The 27,622-nt window shown below is 39.2% G+C and overlaps 2 protein-coding genes across 2 annotated transcripts in view; both read left to right on the plus strand.

Moving 5' to 3' along the window:
* The window catches only part of LOC104585840 (Protein kinase superfamily protein), a 46,057-nt gene that overhangs the window by 9,775 nt on the left and 8,660 nt on the right, over window positions 1-27,622 (plus strand). The window contains exon 10 of the mRNA XM_010242843.3: window positions 15,660-16,033. Coding sequence (XP_010241145.1) covers window positions 15,660-16,033 — 374 coding nt within the window. The remainder of the gene's footprint in view (window positions 1-15,659; window positions 16,034-27,622) is intronic.
* LOC148803316 (uncharacterized) lies at window positions 8-15,629 on the plus strand. Its single transcript, XM_088895976.1, has 2 exons — window positions 8-370; window positions 987-15,629. The coding sequence occupies exon 2, from the start codon at window positions 4,684-4,686 to the stop codon at window positions 5,578-5,580; it is 897 nt and encodes a 298-aa protein (XP_088752102.1). The 5' UTR covers window positions 8-370; window positions 987-4,683; the 3' UTR covers window positions 5,581-15,629.

Consider the following 27,622-nt stretch of genomic DNA (forward strand, 5'->3'; position numbering starts at 1 on the left):
GTAACAATCTAATCTATATGATTATACGGTGAAAGTTCATATTTTCACATGGCTATCAGCAAAATTGGTGTAAACGTGTTTGAGTTGATCTCTTTTCCCCTAAGGCTCTGTTTGGGAAGAGTGCAAATACAAATGCTTTCATTTTCATGACCTGTGCATTATTTGTATTTGCACTCTTCCCAAATGGAGCCTAAGGCTCTTTTTGTTTGCAGTGCAAATTTTGTTTCTATTGGTGTGCATGGGAATGCAAATGGATAGTATAGATTTTGGTTTACTTTTAATTTAGGTTTGACTTTGTTTTGTTTGTTTCTTAACAGTAAAATGGAAAGTAAAATGATGTGCTCCCCACTTTATATGAAAGAGAAAGAAGGTAGGAGGAAGATTGTATTTTTGGGGGGAGTTAAGTAGGAAATAAAATTTTGTGGTTCCCACTTTACATGAGAGAGAAGGAAAGTGGCTCAAATTTTGCATCAGTTTTTTGGATGCAAAATTTGCATTGCCAATGAATGCAAATGAGACAAAAAGTTTAAATTTTGCATAAGGTAGGAGTAGCAAATATTAGTTACAAAAAAAAATATATATGCAAAGCTGAACTGAGTGCAGAATTTGCATCCAGTTCAGATTTGTGCTGCAAATAGAGCCTAAAAGTTTTTCTCCTCGTCTTCTAATTCTATTTTGTTAAGTAACATATTTATCGTTTCTGTCATGGTACTGTTAAAGGTGTTTAATCAGGGGTATGATTGTAATTTTCTTTAATTTAAGAGTGGTCCAGCATGTAATATAATTACCACTATCGATACAAAGGAGTCTAGGTTGACAGGACTGTTAGATTTGAAGTCCCACAATTTCTAGATCTCTCCATTCTTCTTCCTCTTCTCCTAACTTCTTTCTTTTGTCTTATTTTTTCTTCTTTCTACTTTCTCCACTGTTTAGTGGTTTATTCAAGATTAGCTGAAGAGTTAATACGATAATATCTTTTTGTTTAGATGGATCACAAACTCTATTTAGGAATGCAGTGGAGGTATGACAACTTTTAAGAAGCCCCCACAACCAGTCATTCCCCTCAAGAGTGATTTGGAGCGCTCTCTGGTTCCATCTAACGTGGGCTTCCTCTGTGGTCAGCTGCTGCTGCTGCTGCCTTGGAGAAGTGTCTTACCAAGGCTTCTTTGCAGAACAGAGGTTTGGAGATTTCATATCAGTCTTGTGAGTTATGCAACCTGGACAAGGAGAGTTTTAATCGTCTTTTCTTTCACTACCAGTCAGCTTGTAGGATTTGGTGGAGTTACAAGGTACTATGTGAAAGAGATGAGAACAAAAAGAAAAGAAAAAGAAGAGAAGTGTTTTGTTGAGAGAATGAGGTGTGCTACTGTTCACACCTAGAAATTTGATATTTAAACATAATAAGTAAATTACAAAAAAAAATCCATGACTAGGTGCCCAAATACAAAGACATATAAAAGGACAAAAATGCCCTTACACTCTCAACACTCCCTCTCAAGCTGAGCATAGATATTTATCATGCCTAGCTTGTCCAAATTGTTGTCAAGTTTTTGCTTGGGAACACCGTTAGTGAGACAATTGGCAAACTGATCTATAGACCTCACAAAAGGTAAACAAATTTCTCCACTGACAACTCTTTCTCTGATGAAGTGCCAATCAACCTCTACATGCTTTGTACGACCTTGTTGGATAGGACTGCGGGCTATGTTTATGGCAGCTTGGTTATCACAATATAACATCATTGGAGTATCAATTTGTACTCCCATTTCTATCAACAAGTTCTTCAACCATAACAATTCAAAAACCCTATGAACCATAGCTCTACATTCTGTCTCTACACTAGATCAGGCCACAATAGATTGCTTCTTCTCCAATATACAACATTACCACCCATCAAGGTACAATAAGTAGAAGTAGAGCACCTATCATCAATAAAATCTGCCTAGTCAGCATTAGAATAGGCCTTAACGTTGAGATGCCCATGATCAGAATACGACATTCCTTTTGTTGGACACTTCTTCAAATAGGCAAGTATGATGCTATGCACTACTTACATATGAGAAGATCTGGGCTTATGCATATATTAACTAACCACACTCACAACAAATCTTTGATACACACCTTTGTTGGGAAGAACATCTCCATCATTAGCTTCCAACTTATGATTGGGATCAATTGGAGTTTCAACTGGTTTATAATCCAATCTTCCTACTTTCTGAAGAAAATCAAGAATATATTTCCTTTTAGAAATATAAATTCCCCTTTTTGGCCTTGCGACCTCAATCCCTAGGAACTATCGGAGATTTCCAAGATCCTTAATTTCAAACTTAGTAGCCACATTGCCATTGACTCTCCTAATAAACAAGGTATGGTCAGCTTGAGATTGCGTGAAGCCAATTTTCAAGATTGCATTTCTAAATCTGTCAAACCAAGCTTTAGGTGATTATTTAAGGCCATAAAGGGATTTTTGCAAGTGGCAAACCATGTTCACTCTTGGAAGAAGATCCATGTAAACCTTTTCCTAAAGGTGGCCATTAAGGAAGGCGTTCTTAACATCCATTTGATACAAGGGCCAAGAATAGTGGGCAGCAAGAGACATAATAACTCGAATCGAGTTTATCTTGGCTACAGAAGCAAATGTATCCTAGTAATTAATACCATAAGACTAAGTGTACCCTTTCTCCAGAAGGCGAGCTTTATACCTTTCAATTGAGCCATCAACTTTATGCCTCGCAGTGTAAACCTACTTACATCTAATAGGAACTTTATCTTTTGAGAGAGAAACAATTTCTCATGTTTGTTTTTTCTCAAGGGCCTCCATTTCCTAATTCATGGTATCTTTCCAATGAGGAAACTACATCGCCTCGATAACATTGTGAGGGATAAAAACAGAAGAAATGGAAGATATATAGGCACAATAGGAGGGTGATAAGGTATCATAAGAGTAATTTGATAGGATATTTAGCACATGTCCCTTTTGCTTTACAAACTGCAATAGGGAGATCAAGGTCAGAACTCACATTAGGAAGCTCAGTAACAGATTCAACACAAGCATCAGAAATAAGAAGAGATTCAAGTTCTAAATTACCCAAGTCTAGGAAGCTAGATTGTAATGGACATTCAAACTCTGAAGTCATCATCTTTTTCTGTTTGACAAACCATTGGTGTCAAGACCAAGGAATATGAGGAAACAAAGGAGGATGCACAGGAGGAGCACTACCACTACCACAAGCAAGAGGAGAGGAAGAGGGGGACCAACAATATCAGGAATAAGTAGGCATACAGAAAGGAGTTCGCTCTTCACTGGAGATGAAGGGTCTACTCATTCATTGCAATTTTTCTCGAAAGATTTGGTGGCATTTCTTAAGCCTGACTGGATATAGTTGGATCTCTCCAAAGCATATTCAAGAGTTCCTCAATCAGTGGCATGGGTCAGGCTTGAGCAGAAGATGTAAAGTGTATTGGCAAACTGTGGTACATGCAGTATTGTGGGGAATTTGGGAGGAAAGAAACAGGCACATATTTGAAAACAAAATCAGATCTCTAGAAGAATTAATTTTAGATATATTTTTTTTGTTTTAATTTTTGGGCTGTTAATTCTGAGATGTTTCAGGGCCTCTCTCTCAATGATCTTAACAGATTAATTTTTGCTGTTTAAGTTCTCTTTCCTTTGTTCAGTACATCTGCTCATGTACTCCTTGTTCTATTTAATGAAATCTGGTTAACTTTTTCTCAAAAAAAAAAAAATGAAGGGTCTACGAGGGAAGTCTATTAATAAGATCTATGGATGTTTAAGCAGCGTCTCCCCAAAATCGAGTTGGAATATGCATATGGAATAACAATCCTATTGCCACTTCAACAATATGTCTGTTTTTTCTTTCCTGTTGAAGATTAATTAGTTTTATGATGTTTTTCTGAGTAGATGTTTTATGTTAGTTGTTAGATAGGAGGTGGGGACCACAATAGTTATGTGAGTCCAAATTTTGTTATGTTTTTTGAGTGTTATATATGCTGTTTTATGTTTTGCCACCCTATAAGGGCATAGTTGTCTTTGTACTGTTCTATTATTTTAGTATAAATAATAATGAAGGGGGCGGCCAGATCATAGCTCTTTTTTCTTTCAACTTCTCTTCTCTTCTTCAACTTCTCTCTTCCTTCTCTCTTCAAGAAACTACTTTCTTTCATTTTTTTAATTCAGCATATTTCTACTTGGTATCAGAGCATCGGCTAGGGTTTCTTGAAGCATTCTCATGCAGCTCTAGATCAGACGACTGCATGAAGTAGAAAAGGGCTGATCGATTGCCCAGTTCTTGGAGTTTTTGGTGGGATCTAGACATCAGGAAGGTGATCTACTGTTCGACACCAAAATCAGGAAGAACTGGAGTACGAGGAAGAGTCCCAGAAAAGTTGGACTCTTTGTTTTAGATTTGATCTTGGGCGCCCAGTTATTGTTAGTTTTCTTTTGATTTTCTGAAGAGGGCAGTTTGGTTTTTGAAATTTTCTAGGCCTCCCAGAGTGATCGATTCACTTTTCTCTCTGTTGGGAGGCGTGGGGAGGAGAGAGATTTCCCTCCATCTAGGGTTTTCTTCTTTCGGAAGGGTTGGTTTCTGTGTGTGTGGTATTAAATTATTTTTTGAAGGTCTCCAATCTATTTTTTCTTACTATTGAACTGTTTGAAGTAAAATGGAGAGTTGGAATACCGAGATGAAATCTACCGGTACTATGGGACTGGGTGTTGGAGGTAGTAGTGATATTTTTGGGTCTGGGATCATTACTACAGTAAAACTTGATGGCACAAATTATTTGGAGTGGGCACAATCAGCTAAGATGGCTATTGGTGCTTGTGGAAAATTAGGGTATCTCACTGGGGAGGAGAAGAAACCTGATACAGACTCTTCCCGATGGGCGCAAGAGAATTACATGGTAATGTCCTGGTTGTGTAATTCTATGTTACCTCATATTGCAAAAAATTTCCTATGGGCTAATACTGCTAAGGAGATTTGGGATGGAGTGACTGAAACCTACTCTCAGAAGCAAAATGAAGCCAGAGCCTATCAGTTAAGAAATCAAGTGATAAGTATGAAACATGGAGAAAAACCTCCTGCTGTGTATTTCTCCATGCTGAAAACCCTATGGCAGGAAATGGATCACTTAAAAACTGTGGTATGGGAAAGTGTAAATGATGCAACAACTTATCACAAACTTGTAGAGAGGAATAGGGATCTTGAGTTCTTGGCAGGGCTGAACCCTGAATTTGACATTGCTAGGCAACATATTCTTTCTAGGGAGGGTGTGACACTCTCTCAGGCCTATGCTTTTGTCTTTGGAGAGGAGAGTGGGAGGAATGTAATGTTGAGACAGCCTGGGATTGACCAGTCGGCTATGGTTGGTACAACAAAACCTAAGCCGAATGGAGACAGGGGGAGTAGTGAAACTAGAAGGGAAGATAAGAAGGACTTGGTGTGTGATTATTGCAAGAAGCGTAAGCATACCAGGGACACTTGTTGGAAGCTTCATCCAAATCTTATGCCTGCTCGGATAAGAAACAAGAAGGGAAATGCAAATGTAGCCACTACATGAGACTCTTCAGCCTCTCTCTCCCAAATTGATTGGGAATCCATTGTAGTAGCAGCAGTGAGAACAGAATTGGAGAGGTTTGGATAACTTATGAGTAAGAAAGATCCACCCAGCTCTAGCCTTCCAAATGGGCAGCAGAATGCAGGAGCCAACTACACCACTTTCTTTGCACATACAGGTAGTTCATATGCAACTGCGAATCTTGCATCCACTTCAAGTAAGGAGGGACCTCCCTGGATTATAGACTCAGGAGCATCTGAGCATATGACTAATGCCCCTACCATTTTCAGTTCCTATCAGTTATGCTCTGGTAGAGACAGAGTCTCTATAGCAGATGGTTCACATATGCCCATTGTTGGGAAGGGGACAGTTAGAGTGACCAATGATATAACTCTGTCCTCTGTTTTACATGTCCCTAGACTTCATATCAACCTACTGTCTATTAGTTCTTTGACAAAAAATTTGAATTGTTCTATGACCTTTCTTCCTGGTAATTGTGTTTTGTAGGATCTGGAGTGAAAGAAGATGATTGGGAGTGGTCGTGAGGTGAATGGAGTCTACCTTCTGGATGAGATTCTGAAACATCAGGGCCATCATGTTAGTAGTAGCAGTAGTAGTGGGTCAGAGTCAGTAAACTAGATTATGCTTTGGCATAATCGCTTGGGACATCTTTCTTTTAGTTCTTTGAAATGTTTTTTCCTAAAGTTGTTTGAGTCTGTTCAATTATCTACTTTGGAGTGAGAGTTGTCAGTTAGGAAAGCATTGTAGATAGTCTTTTAAACCAAGTAATAAAAGTACTTCTGCTTTTAATATTGTTCACACTGATGTATGGGGGCCATATCAAATCCCTTTCATGGGAGGATTCCGTTACTTTCTCTTGTTTGTGGATGATTATATACGATATTCTTGGATATATTTGATGAGATCACGTGATGAGGTTCCTAACTTAGTACGACAATTCCACCAGATGGTTCTCACACAATTTGGAGTGAGAACTAAGGCTTTTAGATCAGATAATGCCAGAGAGTACTTTGAGAAGGACCTAACAACGTATCTCTTAGAACATGGTGTAGTTCATCAGAGCAGTTGTGCAAATACACCGCAACATAATGGAGTTGCTGAGAGGAAAAGCAAACACATTGTGGAGGTGGCAAGGAGTCTTACGGTGTGTGCTTCAGTTCTTGTGCAGTTCTGGGGAGATGCAATTCTTACAGCCGTACATGTGATTAACCATGTTCCTTCACGGACTTTGGGGTTTAAGGTGCCATTTAGCCTTCTTTTTCCAGATGGAGAGATATTTTATATACCTCTAAGGGGTTTTGGCTGTGTTTCTTTTGTTCACATTCTTGGCCCTCATCGCAAGAAATTGGATCCTAAGGCCAAGAAATGTGTGTTTTCTTGGGTATGCTCAGAACCAAAAGGGGTATTGCTGTTATGACCCAGTGTCGAGGAGCAGATTTATCACTATGGATGTTACCTTTTTTGAATCCACATTCTTCTTCTCGAGTGGTTCTCCTCAGGGGGAGAGTTTTGGGGAGGAGAACTCACAATCTGTTCTTCTTTTTGTTTCTGTGGTGCCTCCATATCAGTTCAGCCACCACCTGCACCATCAGTTCAGCCAGCACCTGCACCTTCAGTTTCATTACCTGAGCCACTACGGGCAGCCTCACAGCAATATCAGCGCCGACAGATGATGGTTGATTCCACACATCCTCGACCCACACCACTCTTTGTCAGTCCTTTTGAAACTCCAGATTTGGCAGATACAGTTCCAGGTATTCCTCTTGAGCCTGAGCCTGTTATGTTTTCTGATGATAATGTTTCTGTCCCTAACACTATTGTTGCAGCTGATCCCACTGACATTGATCTTCCCATTGCACTTCGTAAGGGGAAGAGAAAGTGTACAACCCACTGCATTTCCCACCATCTTTCCTACAGTGCCTTATCACCCTCTTACCATGCTTTTCTTTCTTCCCTGGATTCTGTGTCTATACCTAGGAATGTTACTGAGGATCTCTCCAAACCTGAGTGGAAAACAGCCATGCAAGATGAGATGGATGCTTTGGTCAAAAACCAAACTTGGGAAATAGTTTATTTCTCCCCAGACAAGGAGACAGTCGGATGTCGATGGGTATTCACAGTGAAGTATAAGGCCGATGGCAAGATAGAGAGGTACAAGGCAAGGTTGGTAGCAAAAGGGTATACTCAGACCTATGGTGTTGATTATCTGGAAACCTTTGCACCACTAGCTAAGATGAGTTCAATTCATATCCTTTTATCTCTAGCAACCACCTATTCATGGCCCTTGTTCCAGCTTGATGTCAAAAATGCTTTCCTCAATGGTGACTTACAAGAGGAGGTATATATGGACATTCCAGCAGGCTTTTATGAAAATGTTAGTAAAGGAAAGGTGTGAAGACTCAGAAAATCTCTGTATGGGCTGAAACAATCACCTAGGGCTTGGTTTGACAGGTTCAGAGGGGCATTCATCCGTTTTGGATACACATAGAAACAGTCTGATCACACCCTCTTTGTGAAGAGGAGAGATGCTTTGGTGTCAATTCTGATTGTGTATGTGGATGATATAGTGGTGACAGGAAATGATCTGGAGGAGATTGATGATCTCAAAAAATCATTGCAGCAAGAATTTGAGATCAAAGATCTTGGTGAGCTCAAATACTTCTTAGGGATTGAAGTTGCAAGTTCCAAGCATAGGATCTTCATTTCACAGAGAAAGTATGTACTTGACTTACTGCGAGAGACTGGGAAGTTGGGGACCAAACCAACAGACACTCTTATTGATCCAAATCATAGAATTAATGGTGTGGATGGTGAATTGGTAAAGGATGTGGGGAGATATCAAAGAATGGTGTGCCGACTGCTGTATTTGTGTATGACACGACCAGGTATTTCTTATGCTGTTAGTGTTGTGAGTCATTTCATTCATGCACCTTGGGGTTTAGCACTAGGAAGCTATTGAGAGAATACTTGCATATCTGAAAAAGCACCCTGACAGAGGCATTCTTTTCTCAAATCATGAGAATCTGAAGCTAGAATCCTATACAGATGCAGACTGGGCAGGATGCTTAGATGACAGGAGGTCTACATCAGGAGTGTGTACCTTTGTAGGTGGAAACTTGATCTCCTGGAAGAGTAAGAAGCAATCGGTTGTGGCAAGGTCAAGTGCAGAGGCTGAGTATAGATCTATGGTTCATGGTGTCTTAGAACTTCTTTGGGTTAGATCTCTTTTGAGTGAGATTGGGGTGAAAGCAGAGGAACCTATGATGTTATACTGTGACAATCAGGCTGCAATCAATATTGCCCATAATCCAATTCAGCATGATAGGACAAAATACATTGAATTTGATAGACACTTTATAAGAGAAAGGGTAGCAACCGGAGAAGTTTGTTTGCCTTATGTCTCTTTAGAGTTGCAGCTGGCTGATGTTCTCACTAAAGGGGTGGCAAGGAACATGCTTGAACATGATCTACGCAAGTTGGGAATGTGTGACATTTACTCCCAACTTGAGGGGGAGTGTTGAAGATTAGTTAGTTTTATGATGTTTTTCTGAGTAGATGTTTTATATTAGTTGTTAGATAGGAGGTGGGGACCACAGTAGTTCTGTGAGTCCAAATTTTATTATGTTTTTGAGTGTTATATATGCTGTTTTATGTTTTGCCACCCTATAAGGGCATAATTGTCTTTGTACTGTTCTTTTATTTTAGTATAAATAATAAGTGAAGGGGGCGGCCAGATCATAGCTCTCTTTTCTTTCAACTTCTCTTCTTCTCTTCTTCTCTTCTTCTCCTTCTCTCTTCCTTCTCTCTTCAAGAAACTACTTTCTTTCATATTTTTTAATTCAGCAGGTTTCTACTTTTCCGATACTCCATTTTGTTGGGGAGTATAAGGACAAAAACTTTGGTGAATTATTCCTTGCTCTTCAAGGAAAGCTTGCAAGTGCTTATTGAAATATTCCTTGGCATTGTCAGATCTGATAATCTTAATCTTTTTCTCAAATTGGGTCTCCACCACACTGAAGAAGTTTTTTTACAATTGAGGGTATTTCATTCCGACTTTTCATCAAATACAGTCAAGCATACTGCGAGTAGTCATCAATAAAAAGAATAAAGTATTTGTAGCCACCCATACAAGCAATAGAATAAGGTCCCTAAACATCGGTATGTATTAAATGAAAAGTGTTAGAACTAGCTGAATAAGGGTAGATTAATCATTTTATTTCTGTTAAGTTATGTGCTTATGTGGCAGTTTTAATAGAGACTTCCTGTCCCATACTTAAGTGGGGGGGGGGCAGTTTAGTCTTTGTACAACTAATTAGAGGCTAATTCATATTAGGGTCGACTGATAGGGTTTAAGCTATTAGATTCGACTGTTCTTCTTCTTCTTCTTCTTCTTCTTCTTCTTCTTCTTCCTTCTTCTTCTTCTTCTTCCTCCCTTACTCTCTACTGGTTCGAACTACTTAAACACAACTGTCAAAACAAAAAGCAATAATACTTCTTTTGTTATTTGCAAAATATGTGGTTCTACATTGCTTTGATAGTTGACAAGCTTCACATTGTAGACCAGAACTAGACAAAGACTCAAACTGACTAGGAAACAAAAACTTTAGGGAACCAAAAAACACATGCCCAAGATGGTGATGCCATAAGTTGTCTTAGTTTCTCATTAGGATAGGACTCAGATTAACACATAAACCCTAATTTTGGAGACTAATCAAGAAGATAAACTCCATTGGCTTCATGTTCATTGCCAATCGTCTTTCTTGTACTCAGATCCTAAAAGACACAATGAGATGGAAAGTAGGTAACAAAACAAGTATGAGATTGGTAAGGGAACTAACAGATAGAAGATTTCACCCAAAACTGAGATTGGAGTTGAGATCCATTAGCAATGGTAATCTTACCTTCCCTTGAAAATAATCTATAAGTGGTAAAGTAGGAAGACATACTAGTTATATGATCATTGGCTCCTGTCAATTATCCCAGAGTTAGGGAATGAGGCATGGCACGCAAAGGCATTGGAAGGTGTATGTGAACTAGTAGATGTAGGCAACTTGCTTTTTTCAAGTTGAAGTAAGATTCCTCTCAGTTTGTCCATCACATTAGAAGTGTCATGAATAGGTGTCAGGATTCAGTCCAGCAAGGAAATCAAAAACTTGGTTTTTCTCAATGTACTTCTTGTACTGTTCAGCATCAACAGGATCCTTCCACACCAAAGCCTCCAAGTGATCAATTTCTTCACAAATTGATTGCAGGGAAGAGAAATACATAGCCACCGTCCTCTGCCCCTAACACATTACATGCTTCTCTCCACAACTAATAGATTCTAGTAGTCTTTTTAGCTTGAGAATAGGTGGTAGTTAACCTGTCCCAAATATCCTTGGCTGTTGAAAGAAACATATAGTTGTGGACGATGTGTAGCTGCATAGAGCATACAAACCATGACATGACCCACAGATTGTCTTGCTCCCATTTGGAATGATTTGGATCTTCAGGCTTTGGTTTAGCTTCCTTGCCGACAATAAACCCAAGCTTACCTCTCCCACCAATTGTAAGTTTAGCTGATTGGGACCATTCAAGGAAATTTGGTCCATCAAGTTTTACAGTAGTAATCTGCCCAGCTTATCATTACCTTCTGGAAAGACATAGGTAGGCACATGAGCATCCTTGTCTGAGTCCATCGATCACAATACTTCTATAATATGTTTCTCAAATGCTACAGTATTCCAACACCAGCTGGATACCCAAAACCCTTTCCTACAGGGTTGAACAAGGGTTGCGGTGGAAGAAAAAACAAAGGAAAAATAGGTGTTGGCGGCAAAATAGAGAAGGAAAAAAATTTCTCAAAAATATTTTAGGCCTCCAAAAAATCAGGGATCACTTCCTGTAGACTCAGAAATTTTGCACGATTCAAACACAAGAGGTTTTAAAGGCAATCAACTCACCTTACAAGCATACAAGCCCTAAACTCCAGATCTGGATTTTTCACCAATTTTCTTCCGGAAAATCCAAAAAAGTTCTCAAACATCTTCAACCTACCATGAAACATATACCAAAATTCCTCTAAAATTGAGGCGCATCAATGTGCATCAACACACATAGGGCTGCCGCTGACTGTACAGACTACTGACATCAACTGGCAGTGTGCTGACATCAGCAGGTCTGTCTGTGAGTTACGACTAGAAGCAGGTGATTCCCTTGATCTCACGGTGCTCTGATACCAAGTGACAAGGTACTGTGTGATAGAGAAATGAGAAGAACAGGTGGCACTTTAATGGTGCTGCCAAACTGATTTTGGGTAATGCTTGGATTTATTCTGGATCTTCTAAAGGCCTGGTATAATCCTGACTTGAGTGCCAAAAAGGAAAGCTAATCTGGAATTAGTTCCTGCAGTCATCATCTGGACCATTTGGATAGAAAGAAATATAAGAATGTTTACCAGCAGATCTAGGTCTGTGGAGGAGATGATTTACTCAGTGATTGGTAGAATTGGCTCTTGGTGTTTTGTGTCTAAGGAGTTTTCTGAGCAGTCTCCAGTCCAGCTCTGTAATAAATTGTGGATGAATGATGTATTCACTGTTGGGATTGCTTTATTGGCAACCCTGTCTAATTGTTGTATCATTTAATCTCAATTAATAAAATTTTACTTTATGTTTTTCTAAAAAAATATCACAATAAATCTCCATTTAATCGTGGTAGGTGAATCCAAATTACTAGTAGGATAGATGCAATTGAGCAACTTGGGAATTTGGAGCCATAGACAAGCTATGAGGGAGGTGAAAATTTTAGCAAGGGGCTTAGAAGTAAGGTTCAGATGGGTTAGAAGATCAGCAAATGGATTGGCAGATTCTTTGGCCGAACAAGGGGTAAACAGGGAGCATCTGTTTTGTGAAACTTTGTAAAATTTTGTTTTTTGTTCTCTGGGCATTACCCCTAGCTCTAGGATGCTTGCCATATTATATTTTCCATATATTTCCTTAATACAAGTTGCTGTTTCCGAAAATAAAAATCTGCATGGAATTATAGCCAGCTCTATAAATACATTAAATTACAGAAAATTTCTCCCTCAGACAAAAGTTGTAGTGAATAAGAAAATCATCTTATGATTGTTGGGTCAGAGAGCCTAATACTGTGGATACATAGATGAGTTAAGCTAGAGGGGAACTTGACAAATTGGGGTGGTCACTTGGATGATCTTATTCATCTCTCTCCCAGAATAGTCTCAATATAGAGGGTCATGTCGTATTCACTTCACTGGATACTTCTCTTCTATTCATTAGCATTGTTTGGCATTTATGGCTTCATAGCAGGATTTTATGAGTGATATAAATAAGAAAGTTAGGGTGACTTGCTATACTTGGTGAACAAGTCCGAATTCTGTATGCACAAATAAATGCTATATTTTCTGATTTTTCATGATATGGTTTCAATGTCTAGTTATGCACATTATTTCTCCACTAGGCCAGCTGATTTCCCATCTAACATTATTGACAGCACTGACATACACTTATTGATTGTCAGTTTCTTTATTTAGGTCAAGCAATGGGTTCTCAATCACTATGAGCTTTTAAGGATGTTAGTTGTTTCTGGGTTGTTCAGTGGGGTTCTCCAAAGAGGTCTTTGAACTAGGATAAGTGGAAGATAGAAAAGACAAAGATGGGCCACTCCAAAGTACTCTATTTTTGTTAATGGGGATCCTATGAATTTTCTCAAAAGCTCTAGCAGTTTGAAGGCAGGGTGACCCCCTGTCACCTCTTTTCATATTTGTCATGGAAATTAGTTGCAATGACAACAGATGGCAGATACTGGGAAGGCTTTGAAATTGAATTCGGATCAGATCCCAACAGCCGATCAGAACAGCTTTTGTAGCCGTGCATTGGGAACACCTCCCTTGTCCTCCATGGTGAGGTGTTCCAATTGTACAGCTGCAATGGCTGTTGGGACCCTTGTTAGGACTATATCCGGTCTCTTCGAAATCGAACCTGGATCTCCAATAATCAATTTCTGCAGTTTTCTGATGATACCCACTTCTCTTGTGAGGTCACTCGTGAATGCATGGTGCATGTACTGGGGATACTTAGATGGTTTCTAGTTATGTCAGGTCTGAAGGTTAATCTAAAGTAGAGATTGATTGTTCCAGTTGGGGTGGTAGACAATATAAAGGTCTTGGCTGAAATGCAAGGATGTGGTATGTCTTCCCTCCCAACCAATATTAAGGGCTTCCTCTTGGAGCACACTACTTGTCAGAAACAGTTTGGGAACCTGTCATTAACATATGGAGAGGAATCTTGCATTGTGAAAAGCTAAGTATCTTTCATAAGGGAGTAAGGTTACTTTAATTCAGAGTGCTTTGTCCAATCTCTCCTCTTGCTATCTCTCCCAATTCCCAATTCTGGCAAAGGTGGCAAACAGACTTGAGAAAATTCAGAGAGATTTTCTGTGGGAGGGCTGGAAAGGGGAGGATAAGATCCAATTGGTAAATCCGGACCAGGTCTGTGAGTCTGTCTACCCAAGACTAATGGTGGACTGGGTATCAAAAAGATGATTAGCCTCAACAAGGCCCTTCTATGTAAGCGGGTGTGGCATTTTGATGCTCAAAGATTTATCTGGAGAGTTTTAATTGAAACTAAGTTTGGGATAGGTGAGAATGGTTAGGATTCGAACACGTTCACACAGCCCTATGGTTGGTTGGTTGGTCGGGTGGGATATTAGCAAAAGGGATCTGTTTATTTCAAGCATTGTCTACAAGCTAGGAGGTGGCTCCAGGATCAGATTTTGGCTTGATTCATGGTGTAATGACAGGCCTTTAAAGGACAATATTTCCATTCTGTTTGTGATTGCAAACTCCAAGTAGTGTAGGGATAATCAATGCTTTGAGTTGGCTAATGATAAGGTAGTCCTGGGCCCTCAGGCATTGGGGGAGTTTTTATGGTTCTGAAAGCAATATTTTGGCTGTATATTTGGGCCCATTAAGCATTGGAGACTCAACCACAGCAAAAGTGAATGTCATTTTTCAGGGACTGAAAATGCCTAGAGCATCCAATCTGGGGAACATATTGGTATAGGGTGATTCAAAGGTGGTCATAGGTTGGCTGAAGAATGATGAAAAGGTGGTCATAGGGTGATTCAAGCTACCGAAATAAATGTTAGGTTCGTTTGGACTCCAAGGACTGCAAATTCTATGGCTGATGGGCTAGCTAGGTTAGGGGCAGAAAAATCTGAAATGTCTTGGGGATTGGCTAATGTAATTTTGTTGGCTATCTGAGGCTAGCTACCTCCTTGCTTATTGTATTTTTGTTTCAATATTATGTTTTGATGAAGTTATCTGTTATTGATTCAGAGTACCATTTTATCATTTGTTCATGGTAATCATCAGTTTCTATAATCTATTAAATGCAATATAACCCAGATAGAAAATACATTATTATTAGCCTTAGGTTTATTTGTTGATCTTTATACTTCATCTCCTTCATGTCATATACGTGCATTACATTGCTACTTTATTTGTATATAGATGTCATCTATGATGCCCAGATATGGATATTGACACGGACATGGATATGGGAAATAGGAGCATTACATACCATTTCCTAAAATCCTGGACATGGATATGGGTACACGTATGTGATATGCTTATACTAAATGTCATTTCTCGTGACCATTTTTTGATAAGTCATTTCTCATGACTATTTTTTGATAAGTCATTTCTCAAGATATGTATAGTTTTTTAATAGCACAATTTGAAATGGGGCTATACAACAACAATAAAAAATCATTCTACATATTTTATAAGTGTTAATGCAGTAAAGTACGTCAGGAAGTGTCCATGTAGTATCCAGTAAGCTGTAAGCATCATGTTTGACACTGGTATGCTAGGAATGCACAGGTATCCAGGTATCATAGGTTGTTATTGCTTTGTATTCACATTCACTGCAAGGGAGCTCTCTTCTACTTAGTTTATGTTGTATTTCATGCATCTTTAAATGGCACTTTTTGGACTGATATATATATATATTCTAGTGTTTAAGGTTAACATTTTCTAATGCTTACTACCACTACTGCAGGCCTTGTGACAAAATTAACTGATGATCAAAAGTATGGAATGATTGAAGCAATTGCACACCTTATACATCGTGACTATGAAGCTATAGTCAAAGATTTTGTTAAGCTTGATTTCATTCCAGAAGGTGTTAATTTAGAACCCATCTTGCCAGTTCTGGCCAAAGTTTTTGATCAAGCACTTGAAGGTGGTGGGGCAAAAAATATAAACTTTCAGGAATTGGCATCAGATTTAGCTCAAATAACATTTGATTATCCATTCCGAATACCACCATATTTTGCACTAATAATCAGAGCCATTGGGGTGCTAGAAGGCATCGCATTAGTGGGAAACCCTGATTTTGCTATTGTAGATGAAGCCTATCCATATATTGCGCAGGTATTTTTTTCTCTAGAATGTATGATACTTTTAAGGGTTTCTAGTGTTTTTTCGTGCAGAATATATATATATATATATATATATATATATATATATATATATTGTTAGAGCTCATTATTTAGTTGTGTGGGTATTTGAACAGAAAGTTGCTACATTACATGTCATGCAATAGCTTTAAGCCGATTGGCCCACTGTCACTGAAATAGTTGTTATTTGTAAGGAGTGCTGCTATGGTATAAAAAAGGTATGGCACTTCACAAATTCAGAACCAATCCAAGGGTATCTCCATTTAAATTAACATGAGTAGGGCTGTAATTGGGCCAGATTCAGATCAGATACAGCTATATCTGAATATGATCCATTTACCAAAAGTTAGATCCAAAACCCGATCTGAAATCCGATATGTAGGACTTGGATCGGATTCAGATTAAATCCAAGTCTGACTTATTGTGCTTAAAATGAGAAAAAAGTCTTAAAAATTATTTACTTTTTAACTTATATAAAAAATTATGTAAATATAAAATATTAAATGTATTAGTTATGAGATTTATGTAATTGTATATAATCTCTCTCTCTCTCTCTCTTATAATTAGACTTGGATTGGATGGGTTCAAATCCTCCTCGGCTCTGATTATTATTTGGATGCAAATTCTAACATCCAAATCTGGGATAATAGGATTGGATGTCGAATTGGGTTTTGGACTTTTGGAGTCTATTGATAGCCCTACACATGAGGTTTTGATTGGTTAAAGTGTTTTAGGTATGGTACCTTTTCAGTACCATAGAAATGGTCTTTCGAAAGATAAAAAAGTTTTTATGATGCTTTTCATTCCCTCTTCTTTGTTAATAAAATTCAACATTTATTAAAAAAGGGGTTCAAATAGTGCTTATTTTGGTTCATATGCTTAATAAATCTTTTTTGTTATCTAGATGACGGTTTTAAGAGGCTAAACACGTAGTTGAGGCGTAATGACCCAAAAAGGTGAGGTGTAAGCCTCAAGGTGTTGCAAGGTTAAGTCTCAAAGCTTAAGAATAAATTAATTAAAGTTTATAAATTGATAAAAATAATATAAAATATAACAGGTTAGAATGATAAAAGGTATAAATATCCATAAAATAAAAGTTTATAAGTAATAAGTTTCAGCAGCTAAGCATAAAATAAAATAATAACAAATCGACTAACAATGTTTCAAAATGCAAAGTTCTCAAATAATTCAAATGACCAATTTAGAAGAGGAAACATATGAAGAATCAATCATCCATATAACTAGATGTTAGATTTATGGTCATTCAATAGTATAGAAGAAAGAAAATAACTTAGTTAATTTGATCTATGCGAAAAAACAACTCATTAAAAAGAAAATAAATCCATTAGGAAAAGAAATGAGAAATAAAACAAACTTGGGATGTTAAATTTAGAATAATAAGAAAGATCACTTGGTATATCAAGAGAAACTAAGAACTTGATTGGTCCTTTTTGCATTGAACTCTCCTAAAACACTAAGAGAAACTAATAGAACTTGATTTCCCCTATTGGTTTTTCTTTTCTACTCTTTTTATTTATTTGTCTTGTTATTTCTGTAGCTACAGTAGTCCGAACAAGAAGAAGATGAAGAGAACAGTCGAACTTAATAGGTTAAACCCTATCAATCGACCCTTAATATGGATTAGTCTCTAATTAGTGGTACAAAGACTAAACTGCCCCCACTTAAGTATGGGACAGGAAGTCTCTATTAAGACTGCCACATAAGCACATAACTTAACAGAAACAAGTTGACTAGTCTACTCTTATTCGGCCAGCTCTAACACTCCCCCTCAAGTTGGAGAATATATGTCATATAATCCCAGCTTGTTACATATATAGTTCACTCTCCCTAAGCTTAAGCCTTTTGTAAACAAATCTGCCCACTGATCACCTGAGCCCACATGTTCTGTGCTTATCTCTCCAGTAAGGACCTTCTCCCTCACAAAGTGGCAATCAATCTCTATGTGCTTTGCTCTCTCATGAAAGACAGGGTTGGATGAGATGTGGAGTGCAACTTGATTGTCACAGTACAATTTCATAGGTCTATCCATGGAGAACCCGATTTCTTGTAGGAGATTCCTCAGCCATACTAATTTACATGTAGTGTGTGCCATGGCCCTATATTCGGCTTCAACACTACTCCTTGCCACAACCGTCTACTTCTTACTCCATGTCACAAGATTTCCTCCAAGAAATGTGCATTAACCTGTAGTAGATCTTCTATTAGACACAGAACCTGCCCAATCTGCATCTGTATACCCAATTACTTCAAGTTTTCCTCCTAGTTTGTACAATATCCCACGGCCTGGAGCTCCCTTCAGGTACCTTACAATTCTAAGAACTACATTCCAGTGAGGTATCCGAGGGTTCTGCATAAATTGGCTCACCACACTGACTGCAAAGGAGATGTCTGGTCTCGTGATAGTTAAATAGTTCAGCTTCCCCACTAGCCGTCTATACCTTCTAGGATCAAATATTTCCCCTGTATCACTGCTCAACTTAGCATTTGGTTCCATTGGAGTTTCAGCCGGTTTTGCACCTAACAGTCCTGTTTCATTCAACAGATCAAGAACATATTTTCTTTGGCACAGGTTTACACCTTGTCTTGATCTAGCAACTTCTATACCCAAGAAATACTTCAATGTTCCAAGGTCTTTTGTTTGAAAGTGGTTTTGCAAAAAGACCTTTAGTTTATTGATCCCCAATTTGTCACTACCAGTTATGACAATATCATCCACATAGACCACTAATAAAATCTTTTCGGCTTCTGAATCATAGCTGAACACTGAGTGGTCAACTTGGCATTGTTTCATTCCAATTCTTCACCACTTCACTAAACTTCCCAAACCAAGCACGAGGCGATTGTTTCAACCCATAAATTGCCTTTTTCAGTTTGCACACCTTACCATCCTCCCCCTGAGCAACAAACCCAGGTGGTTGTTCCATATATACCTCCTCCATAAGGCCACCATGAAGGAAGGCATTTTTAATGTCAAGTTGAAACAAGGGCCAGTCATACATAACTGCTAGGGAAATTAAGACACGGACAGAGCCAATCTTAGCCACTAGAGAGAAGGTCTCCATATAGTCCACCCCATACAACTATGAATAACCTTTAGCAACAAGTCTGGCCTTTAGACGCTCCACACTGCCATCTGGCAAGTATTTAACAGTATACACCCATTTACAACCCACAACATGCTTACTAGGTGGAAGAGTAGTAAGCTCCCACGTGTGAGTATGCTGAAGGGCAGAGAGTTCCTCCTCCATTGCCTTCCGCCACCCAGGTGAGCTAAGAGCCTCTCGGACATTCTTAGGTATCGAAATAGATGACAATAGTGAAACAAACTGGCGATGTGAAGCGGAAAGGCAAGATACTGAAACAAAATTGGAAATGGGATGGAGGGTACAACTACGTTTACCTTTTCGTAAAGCAATGGGAAGATCAAGTCTTGAAGGCTCAGGGACAACAGGATCCGCAGACAAGGTAGAAGCTGGAGGAGGAGCCGGTGTCTTTCGATGAGTATACACGTGCCGGATCGGTGGTCGTTCAGTAGGGATCTGCACTAGAGGAGGTGAAGGGTCAACCCCAACTAGAGCACCCGAAACAGGATCACTGACTGGAAGAGGAAGAGGAAGCAAAGGTGATGATACGAATACTTCAGGTCCCGAGAAGAAGGGGACAAACTCAAAAAAGGTGACATCAGGACAGACATAGCACTTCTGAGTAATGGGATTGTAACACTTGTACCCTTTTTGAGTTCGAGAGTAGCCAAGAAAGACACACTTAATAGAGCGTGCATCCAGCTTGTCTATTCCAGGACTCGGATTGTGAACAAAACACACACAGCCAAAGATATGGGGTGTTAATGGAAAGGGAGACAAGGTGGGGAACAAGATAGAGAAGGGAGACCGACCATGAAGAATGAAGGAGCACATCCAATTAATAAGGAAATACGCAGTAAGTACAACATCACTCCAAAAACGTTTAGGAACATTCATATGATGAAGAATAGACCGAGCAGTTTCAAGGAGATGACGGTTCTTTCGTTCAGCCATCCCATTTTGTTGAGGAGTGGATGCACATGAAGTTTGATGAATGATGCCATGCTGTTCTAAATACTGTTGAAAGGAAGTAAGAAAGTATTCACGACCATTATCTGAACGAAGAACTTTGATTGGAACACCAAATTGTATACGTATTTCAACATGAATTTTTTGAAAAATGGAAAATAATTCACTCATTTCTTTCACTAAATAAATCCATGTCATCCTTGAACAATCATCAATAAAAGTGACAAAATACTTGTAACCATTATAAGACTCTATTTTAATCGGGCCCCAAACATCTGAATGAACCAAAGCAAAAGGACTCAACATGCGACTTTCAACTCTAGGACTGAAGGGAACACGACGATGTTTTCCATACTGACACGACTCACACTGTAAAGACAACAAATGACTCAAAGACGGAACCAGTATCTTGAGTGCCTTGAGAGATGAATGTCCTAGTCGACAATGCCACTGTAGTGGAGTGAGTGAAGTCTGAAGTGCAACTGACGATCCACCACCGTCAAGGTAATACAATCCACCAGCCTCATGCCCCCCACCAATCTTCTTCCCCGTCTTGAGATCTTGAAAAACACAAAAGGAAGGGAAAAATGTAATAGAGCAATTAAGAGTCTTGGTTAATTTACTAACAGACATAAGATTGAATGAAAACTTGGGGACATATAGAACAAATGATAAAGAAAGAGAAGCCGTGTCAACATTACCAACACCACAGATGGGAGAAGAGGAACCGTTGGCAAGGGTAACAATTTGAGATGTGGAAGTTTCAGAGAGGGAAGAGAACACACCTGGAGTCCTGGTCATGTGATCAGAGGCTCCAGAGTCAATAATCCAGGGAGAGGGTTTGGATGACAGACAAGCTATACCTGAGTGGGCAAGGGTGGCAGTAGTATGCTGTGAAGTAGTCTGGAGGAACCGTTCATACTCATCATGCGGTACATTCACCATCTCCTTCCTGGAAACAGATGTAGATGTGGAAGGAGTTAGACCTGCCTGTTGGTTATCATTGACATCAACCCCACCAGCTACTGCATGATTGGCCCATGTAGAAGGAGGGCAATGAAGACCATAACAGAAATTCACCGAATGTCCGTCCCTGCCACAATGGGTACACTTCCTTGTAGAGTTACTTTTTCCTTTACCACGGCCTCCCCCTGAGTCACGACCACCACCACGGCCAAATACGGAACCACCACGACCTCCTCGGGAGGCATGTCCTCCCCCTTTAGTACCACGTCCACCTCCTCTGGCTATCACAAATGCTGATCTGTCAGACTGTGTGGGATTCTCTGTAGGCCCCAAAGAAATCCTACGAAGTCGTGCAAACACTTCCTCAAGTGTAGGAAGACTAGAGCCCCCTAATATTTTGGCCCTAACTGGTTCATATTCTGATTTCAACCCCACTAAGAACCTCGTGACATCTAGTTGTTCCCTCTGTTGTTGCTGAACCTTAACATCTGGAGCGAGGGGATGATAGACATTGAGTTCATTTCTGAGGTTCTTCATACTGGCATAGTACTCTTCTAGGGTTTTATTCCCTTACTGCAGACGAAATACTCCTGATAGAGCTGATATACCCTTGTGGTATTATCCTGCCCAGAATAAAGCTTCTTGGCATGTTCCCATATGTCATTAGCTGTATCTAAGAACATAAAGTTGGCACTTATTTTGGGTTTCATACAATTCCATAACCATGTCATGATTTGGGCATCTTCCTGTTCCCAGTCATCAAACCTTGAAGAGTCAGCAGGCGGTTTATCTTCCTTCACATGCTTCACTTTCCTCTTTGCCTTGAGAAAAACTTCCACTGACTTGGCCCATGGTACATAGTTCTCACCATTAAGTTTAATTGGAGTCATCTGCACACCCAGATAGTCAGAGGGAATAGCCACACTAGGTTTCTGATCACTACAACCATCTCCAGTTGCTGCCCTGATGCTCTTCCAATGCTACTTCTAATCTGAATTCTTGGTAGCCAACTAAGTACTGCTGTCAGGAGTTTGATGTTCTAGACACTATAGTCCCCAAACACGGTAGATAGGTACACAAACTTTTGTTCTTGTTCACACCACTACTGATTTCACAAAATCATGGATCACACTGACATTAATTCAGCAACTCACTGACTGTATACAAGCCCTCTTAAAGCTTCTCAATAGAGATTGAGCATCACAAGCACCACTACACAACCATAGCTGTCACACATGGTACAGGTCTGTCTGACCTTTTCAGAGGGCACTACAAGTCCAAAGAAAACAGCAACCACTGCCACTGCAGTAACCCTTATACCATTCGGCCACTGTAAACACAGCTTGTTCTTGGACCTTTTTCCAAGAACCAAGACAACAAACAACCTAGTTCTCTAGGTTCTGATCAGTCCCCGCAGATTTTGAAGGCTTTCAACCCAGAAATACCAACAACACAAAAAAAAAGGTGGTAACCAACCTTCGATGGAGAGCATCAGTCGACCATCCACTTCTGAAGTTGTTCTCTTGAAAAAAAAAGTCAGGTTCTGCACAGAGAAAGAAGTACTGAGGTGTTCTCAGACCTAGGTTGAATCTGGGTTCTCCATTCTTCAGCCCAAAAAGAAGAAAGAAAAAAAAAATGAGGTCACGAACAGAAAAGGAGCAGGTCACGAATCTGTGAGGAGATTTAGAGAGCAACGCCCTGCTTTGATACCATGTTATTTTTGTAGCTACAGTAGTCCGAACCAGGAGAAGAGAAGAAGAAGAAGAAGAAGATGATGATGAAGAGAACAGTCAAACTTAATAGGTTAAACCCTATCAATCGACCCTTAATATGGATTAGTCTCTAATTAGTGGTACAAAGACTAAACTGCCCCCACTTAAGTATGGGACAGGAAGTCTCTATTAAGACTGCCACATAAGCACATAACTTAACAGAAACAAATTGACTAATCTACCCTTATTCGGCCAGCTCTAACATGTCTCATCATTGTTGAAATGCTTCTTTCATATATTTTGAACTATAAAAATGCATACAATATATATTTTTGTACTAAATCGCTAAATAATCATTGATACTTGAGACTTATGCCTTTTTACGCGTCAAGCACTGCCTCACGCCTTGAGGCTTGAGGCTTATGCCCTCATTTTGACAAAGGCTTAAGCCTTGAGGCAAAATCTGTGCACCTTGCCTCAAGGCTTAAGCCTTTTAAAACAATGATCTGGATGAGTGTTTTTTATGGTTTAAGTTCAAATGTACTATGCTTTGTTAATTTAAGATTGTACTCGGTAATGTCTAGTTGGTTTTATATGGCTTTCTAACATCTTAGCTGTAGGCTTGTAAGGTTCTATATCAATCATCAAATTAAAAAGAAAAGGTGGGTTTTTGAGTTTTGACCAAAAAATTCGTTACCAAGTATTGACTACATTTTGTAAAATAGATACTCCGTTTACCAAAGTCTTCTACTTGAGTCTCTTGATTTTCAAATCTGAATAGCCCTTAGTGCAAATATTAACTGACCATGTAAAAGTTTTCAATTGGGATAGATCTTCAGGATAAGGAGGTTAGACCTCCAGGAGCTAGAGTGGGATAGTCTCAGAGGCCCAATTAGTATTCTAAAGCCATTGGCCTTGATGGTTTCTCTATGGCTTTTTTTTTTCAGGATTGTTGAGAAATAATAAAAGGGGATTTGATGGATGTCTTTATTGAATTTCACCAAAAAGGGGAGATTTCTCCAGGAGCAAATGCAACCTTCTTAGCCCTGGTGCCAAAAACGTAATAGGCCAAAACCCCTAAGGATTTTAGACCCACAAGTCTTCTAGGTAGCCTTTACAAAATTATTGCAAAGTCTTGGATAGAAGGATGAAGACTTTTCTGCTTTCAGTGATTTTACAATTTAAAGTTACTTTTGTGGAAGGGAGGTAGATTTTGGATCAAATCCTAGTTGCAAATGAATGTGTGGTTGAAAAGAAGAAGAAAGGATGGAAGGGTCTGATCTGTAAGTTGGACCTAGAAAAGGCATAATATATGGTGGACTGGTCTTTCCTTCTTGGCACTTTGGAGGAAATGGATTAAGGGATGTATTAGCTCAATACATTATTCAATCTTGATAAATGGGAGCTGCTAGACTTTTTTTCCCAACAAAAGAGGTTTGACACAGGGAGACCCTATTTCTCCTTTCCTTTTCACATTGATTGCTGAGGTTCTAAGTAGATTAACCATTAGGACTGACTTGGACAATCTGATTAGGGGTTGAAGGGTAGGTAGAAATAAGATTGTTGATAATCCATTTACAAGCTGCAAATGATATAATTATTTTCTATGGTGGGAGTGATGAAAGAGATTTGAGGAGCAAAGGATCTACTCAATACCTTTTAGAGGATTTCTAAGTTAATAGTGAATTGGGGGAAAAGTTGTATTGTGGGAATTAACTTGGGAGAGTAAGAAGTTCAATTATTAGCAAGAATCCTAGGTTGTAATGTTAAAGAGTGGCCACTAGAGTACTTAGGACCATTGGGGGGGGGGGCAATTTGAGAATAGAAGGCTTTTGGAACTTATTTTGGAGATATTTGCTAAAAAGTTGGCTCTTTGGAAAAGGAATTACCCAATGGGAGGGTGAATTACTCTTAGGTCCCTAATTAAATCTACACTTGCCAATTTGCCCATTTACTACTTTGTCCACATTTTCCATTCTGGTTAAAGAGGTTAGGCAGTTAAAAAAGGTAGATGAGGGACTTCTTATGAGAATCGGGTGATGAAAGGAAGGACCATTTGGTGAAGTGGAAACAGGTGTGCAAGTCCAAGGAACAAGGTAGGCTAGGTATTGGGAACCTGATCCTAAGAAATATGGTTTTTTTTTTTTTTGATAAGTAAGAAATATGGCTTTGTTAGCTAAGTGGTTGTGGAAATTTCCCTTATAAATAAGGTGATCGGTTATGGCACATGGTCATTGGAAGCATTCATGGTTTCTCAGAACATGGTTGGGATGCAAAGGTGACTCCTCTTTCTTCCTCAAACTCTCCTTGGAATAAAAGAGGTAGTACCCCCAACTTTTCTTAACTTTACTCTCTTTGATGTGGGGTGTGGGAACAAAGCTTTGTTTTGGGAGGATATATGGAGTGGTGATATGCTCCTCAGGTTGAACTCAGTCCAACTACAAATTTGAACCCATTTCAGAATTTGGTGCAACATCCCCTTCTAGGATAAACTAGGATTTTGGTTTTAGGAGGGGCTTGGGGTATAATGAGTGTGATTCCCCTGTTATCTTACTAGCCAAGCTGGAAATAATCTTCTTGGATCAAAGTCTGAATGATAGTAGAAGTTGGCACCCCTCCCCCGATGGTTTCTTTTTTGTGCTTCTTTTTTAACCTACTTGTCCATTCTGACTCCTTGGGGGTGAACTTTCTGGTTAAAGAGATTTGATGCAAGCCTGTCTCTCCCAAAATTGAAGCTTTATGTTAGGAAGTGTTTCTTGGAAAGATTAATACCTATGACATGCTGCATAAGAGGAGGCCTAATTTGTGCCTCTCTCCTCATGTGTGTATATTGTGCAAAGCTCGTGGTGAGACCATTTCTCATTTACTAATCTCCTGTCTTATCGTGTCTTGTATTTGGGATTATTTCTATTCTCTCTTTGGTTGCAAATGGGTTCTCCCCTAAAGATGTGGTAAGCCTTTTCAACCCCAACTTTCTGAAGCAGCCAAAAAGGAGAGGGAGAATTATATGGAGGGCAGTAAGGGCAATGCCGCAATGGTGGTGTAGTTAATTTGGAAAGAAAGAAACCAAAGAATCTTTAATGATAGTAGCAGGTCTAAGGGGTAGGGGTGTTCATGGTTTGGTTAACTGAACCATGAGCCTATTTTCCAAACCAAACCGGTATCACAAGTTGTTGGAAAGTTGTGAACCAAAACCGAACTGAAGCCAATTGGTTAACTGGTTGATCGGTTCAATTTTCGACTAGTTTGGTTCATCGATTTTTCAGTTTTTTATATTTATAATATATATTGTAAATAAATATGTAAATAGATAATAAAAATACTAGAAATACATATAATATTATATTAAAATAATAAATAATATATTATATTATATATTTATAATATGATGCAAATATATTCATCTATAGTATATAGGTAATATAAAGTATATGAAAAACCGAACCGATACCTTCAGTTTTTCAAAAATGCCAAACTGAAACTAAACCGACCGGTTTGGCTAACCAGAATTATCAGTTCAGTTTTTTTGATTTGGTTCTGTTTTTGGTTTTTTGGTTTTCGATGATCACCCCTACTAAGGGGGAGCTGATTGAAGCTGTTAGAATGCTCGAGTCAGGGGTATTTTGGTCATTCTGGTTTATCTTCTTAAGAGTGAAAGGTCTATTGTATCTGAGTTTAAGTTATGTGTCCCATCTCTTATGAGGGACAAAATGGTCTTTCTTGTAACTCTATGATTTTGAATAATGATGTGGGCGCCGGCAGCAGCAGCAGTAATTTAGTGTTCTCAGCAGCAGCAATTTAGTGTTCTCATCCTATTTTATCTATTCAGTATTCTTACCTTATTTGCTTTCAGTAGCAGGGATTAGTAGGAGTCTTATCTATTCAGTGTTCTTATCTTATCAGTTCAGTAGTATGGATTAGTAGGGAGTCTTATCTTATCTTATCAGTTCAGTAGGATAGATTAAGGGAGTCTTATCTTATCTTATCTTATCAGTTCAGTAGGATAGATTAGTAGGGAGTCTTCCTAATTAGCAAGGAATCTTCCTAAAAGTAGGATTCTACCTCTTGTAATCTCCTATTTAAGGAGTTGATATTATTCAATAAAGGTATCAAAATTTTCAGTCAAGAAAAGAGTGAGGAGAGTTGGTGATCTCTTGAACAAATCACCATTAAGGCGCCAAAATAGGTTCCTCAAGAAAGGGGAGGAACAAGGGAAAATAGGAGGTTTTCCCCGTGGACCGGCCCGTGACGAGATCCTATTCGTGGGCCCATAACAACTTGGTATCAGAGCAAGGCGTCATGGGTGACCTTGAGCAGTTGAAGACTAGGGTTCAGGATTTGGAGCTCAAGATCGTGGAAAACAGCATGGAGGTGCGCGAGATCAAGGACGACGTCCGAGAATTAAGGCGCTTGATGGAATTGTACTTTTCCAGCAAGGAAAGGAACCCGGAAGGGGCTGCAACCACAACCGGCTGCCGACCAGACGTGGCAGAATCGTCGGGCGAGCAGCAGGTCGTTGCCCTAGTGCAGGTTAGCAACACCCAGAATTTCTCGATTAAGCAGGAATCCGGTGTCATCGAGGTGTTGCAGAATCTTGGGATTGCATATCTTCAAGTTGTTGTAGGTGTTGGGGCAAGTGCTGGTGAAGGAGCTTGTATGCCTCATGTTGCGGCTGCAAATGTTGCAAAAGAGTGTTTGTTAGTTGCAGTCAGATCAGATCCTAGGGCTGCACATATCGGGGTGAATCTTGCTAATGCATACTATTTGGCTGGTGATCATAGAAGTGCTGGAAGGTGCCTGGAGAAGACAACA

Source organism: Nelumbo nucifera, chromosome 1, assembly GCF_055504915.1.
Source record: "Nelumbo nucifera cultivar China Antique chromosome 1, China Antique-T2T, whole genome shotgun sequence".
Taxonomy (NCBI): Eukaryota; Viridiplantae; Streptophyta; class Magnoliopsida; order Proteales; family Nelumbonaceae; genus Nelumbo; species Nelumbo nucifera.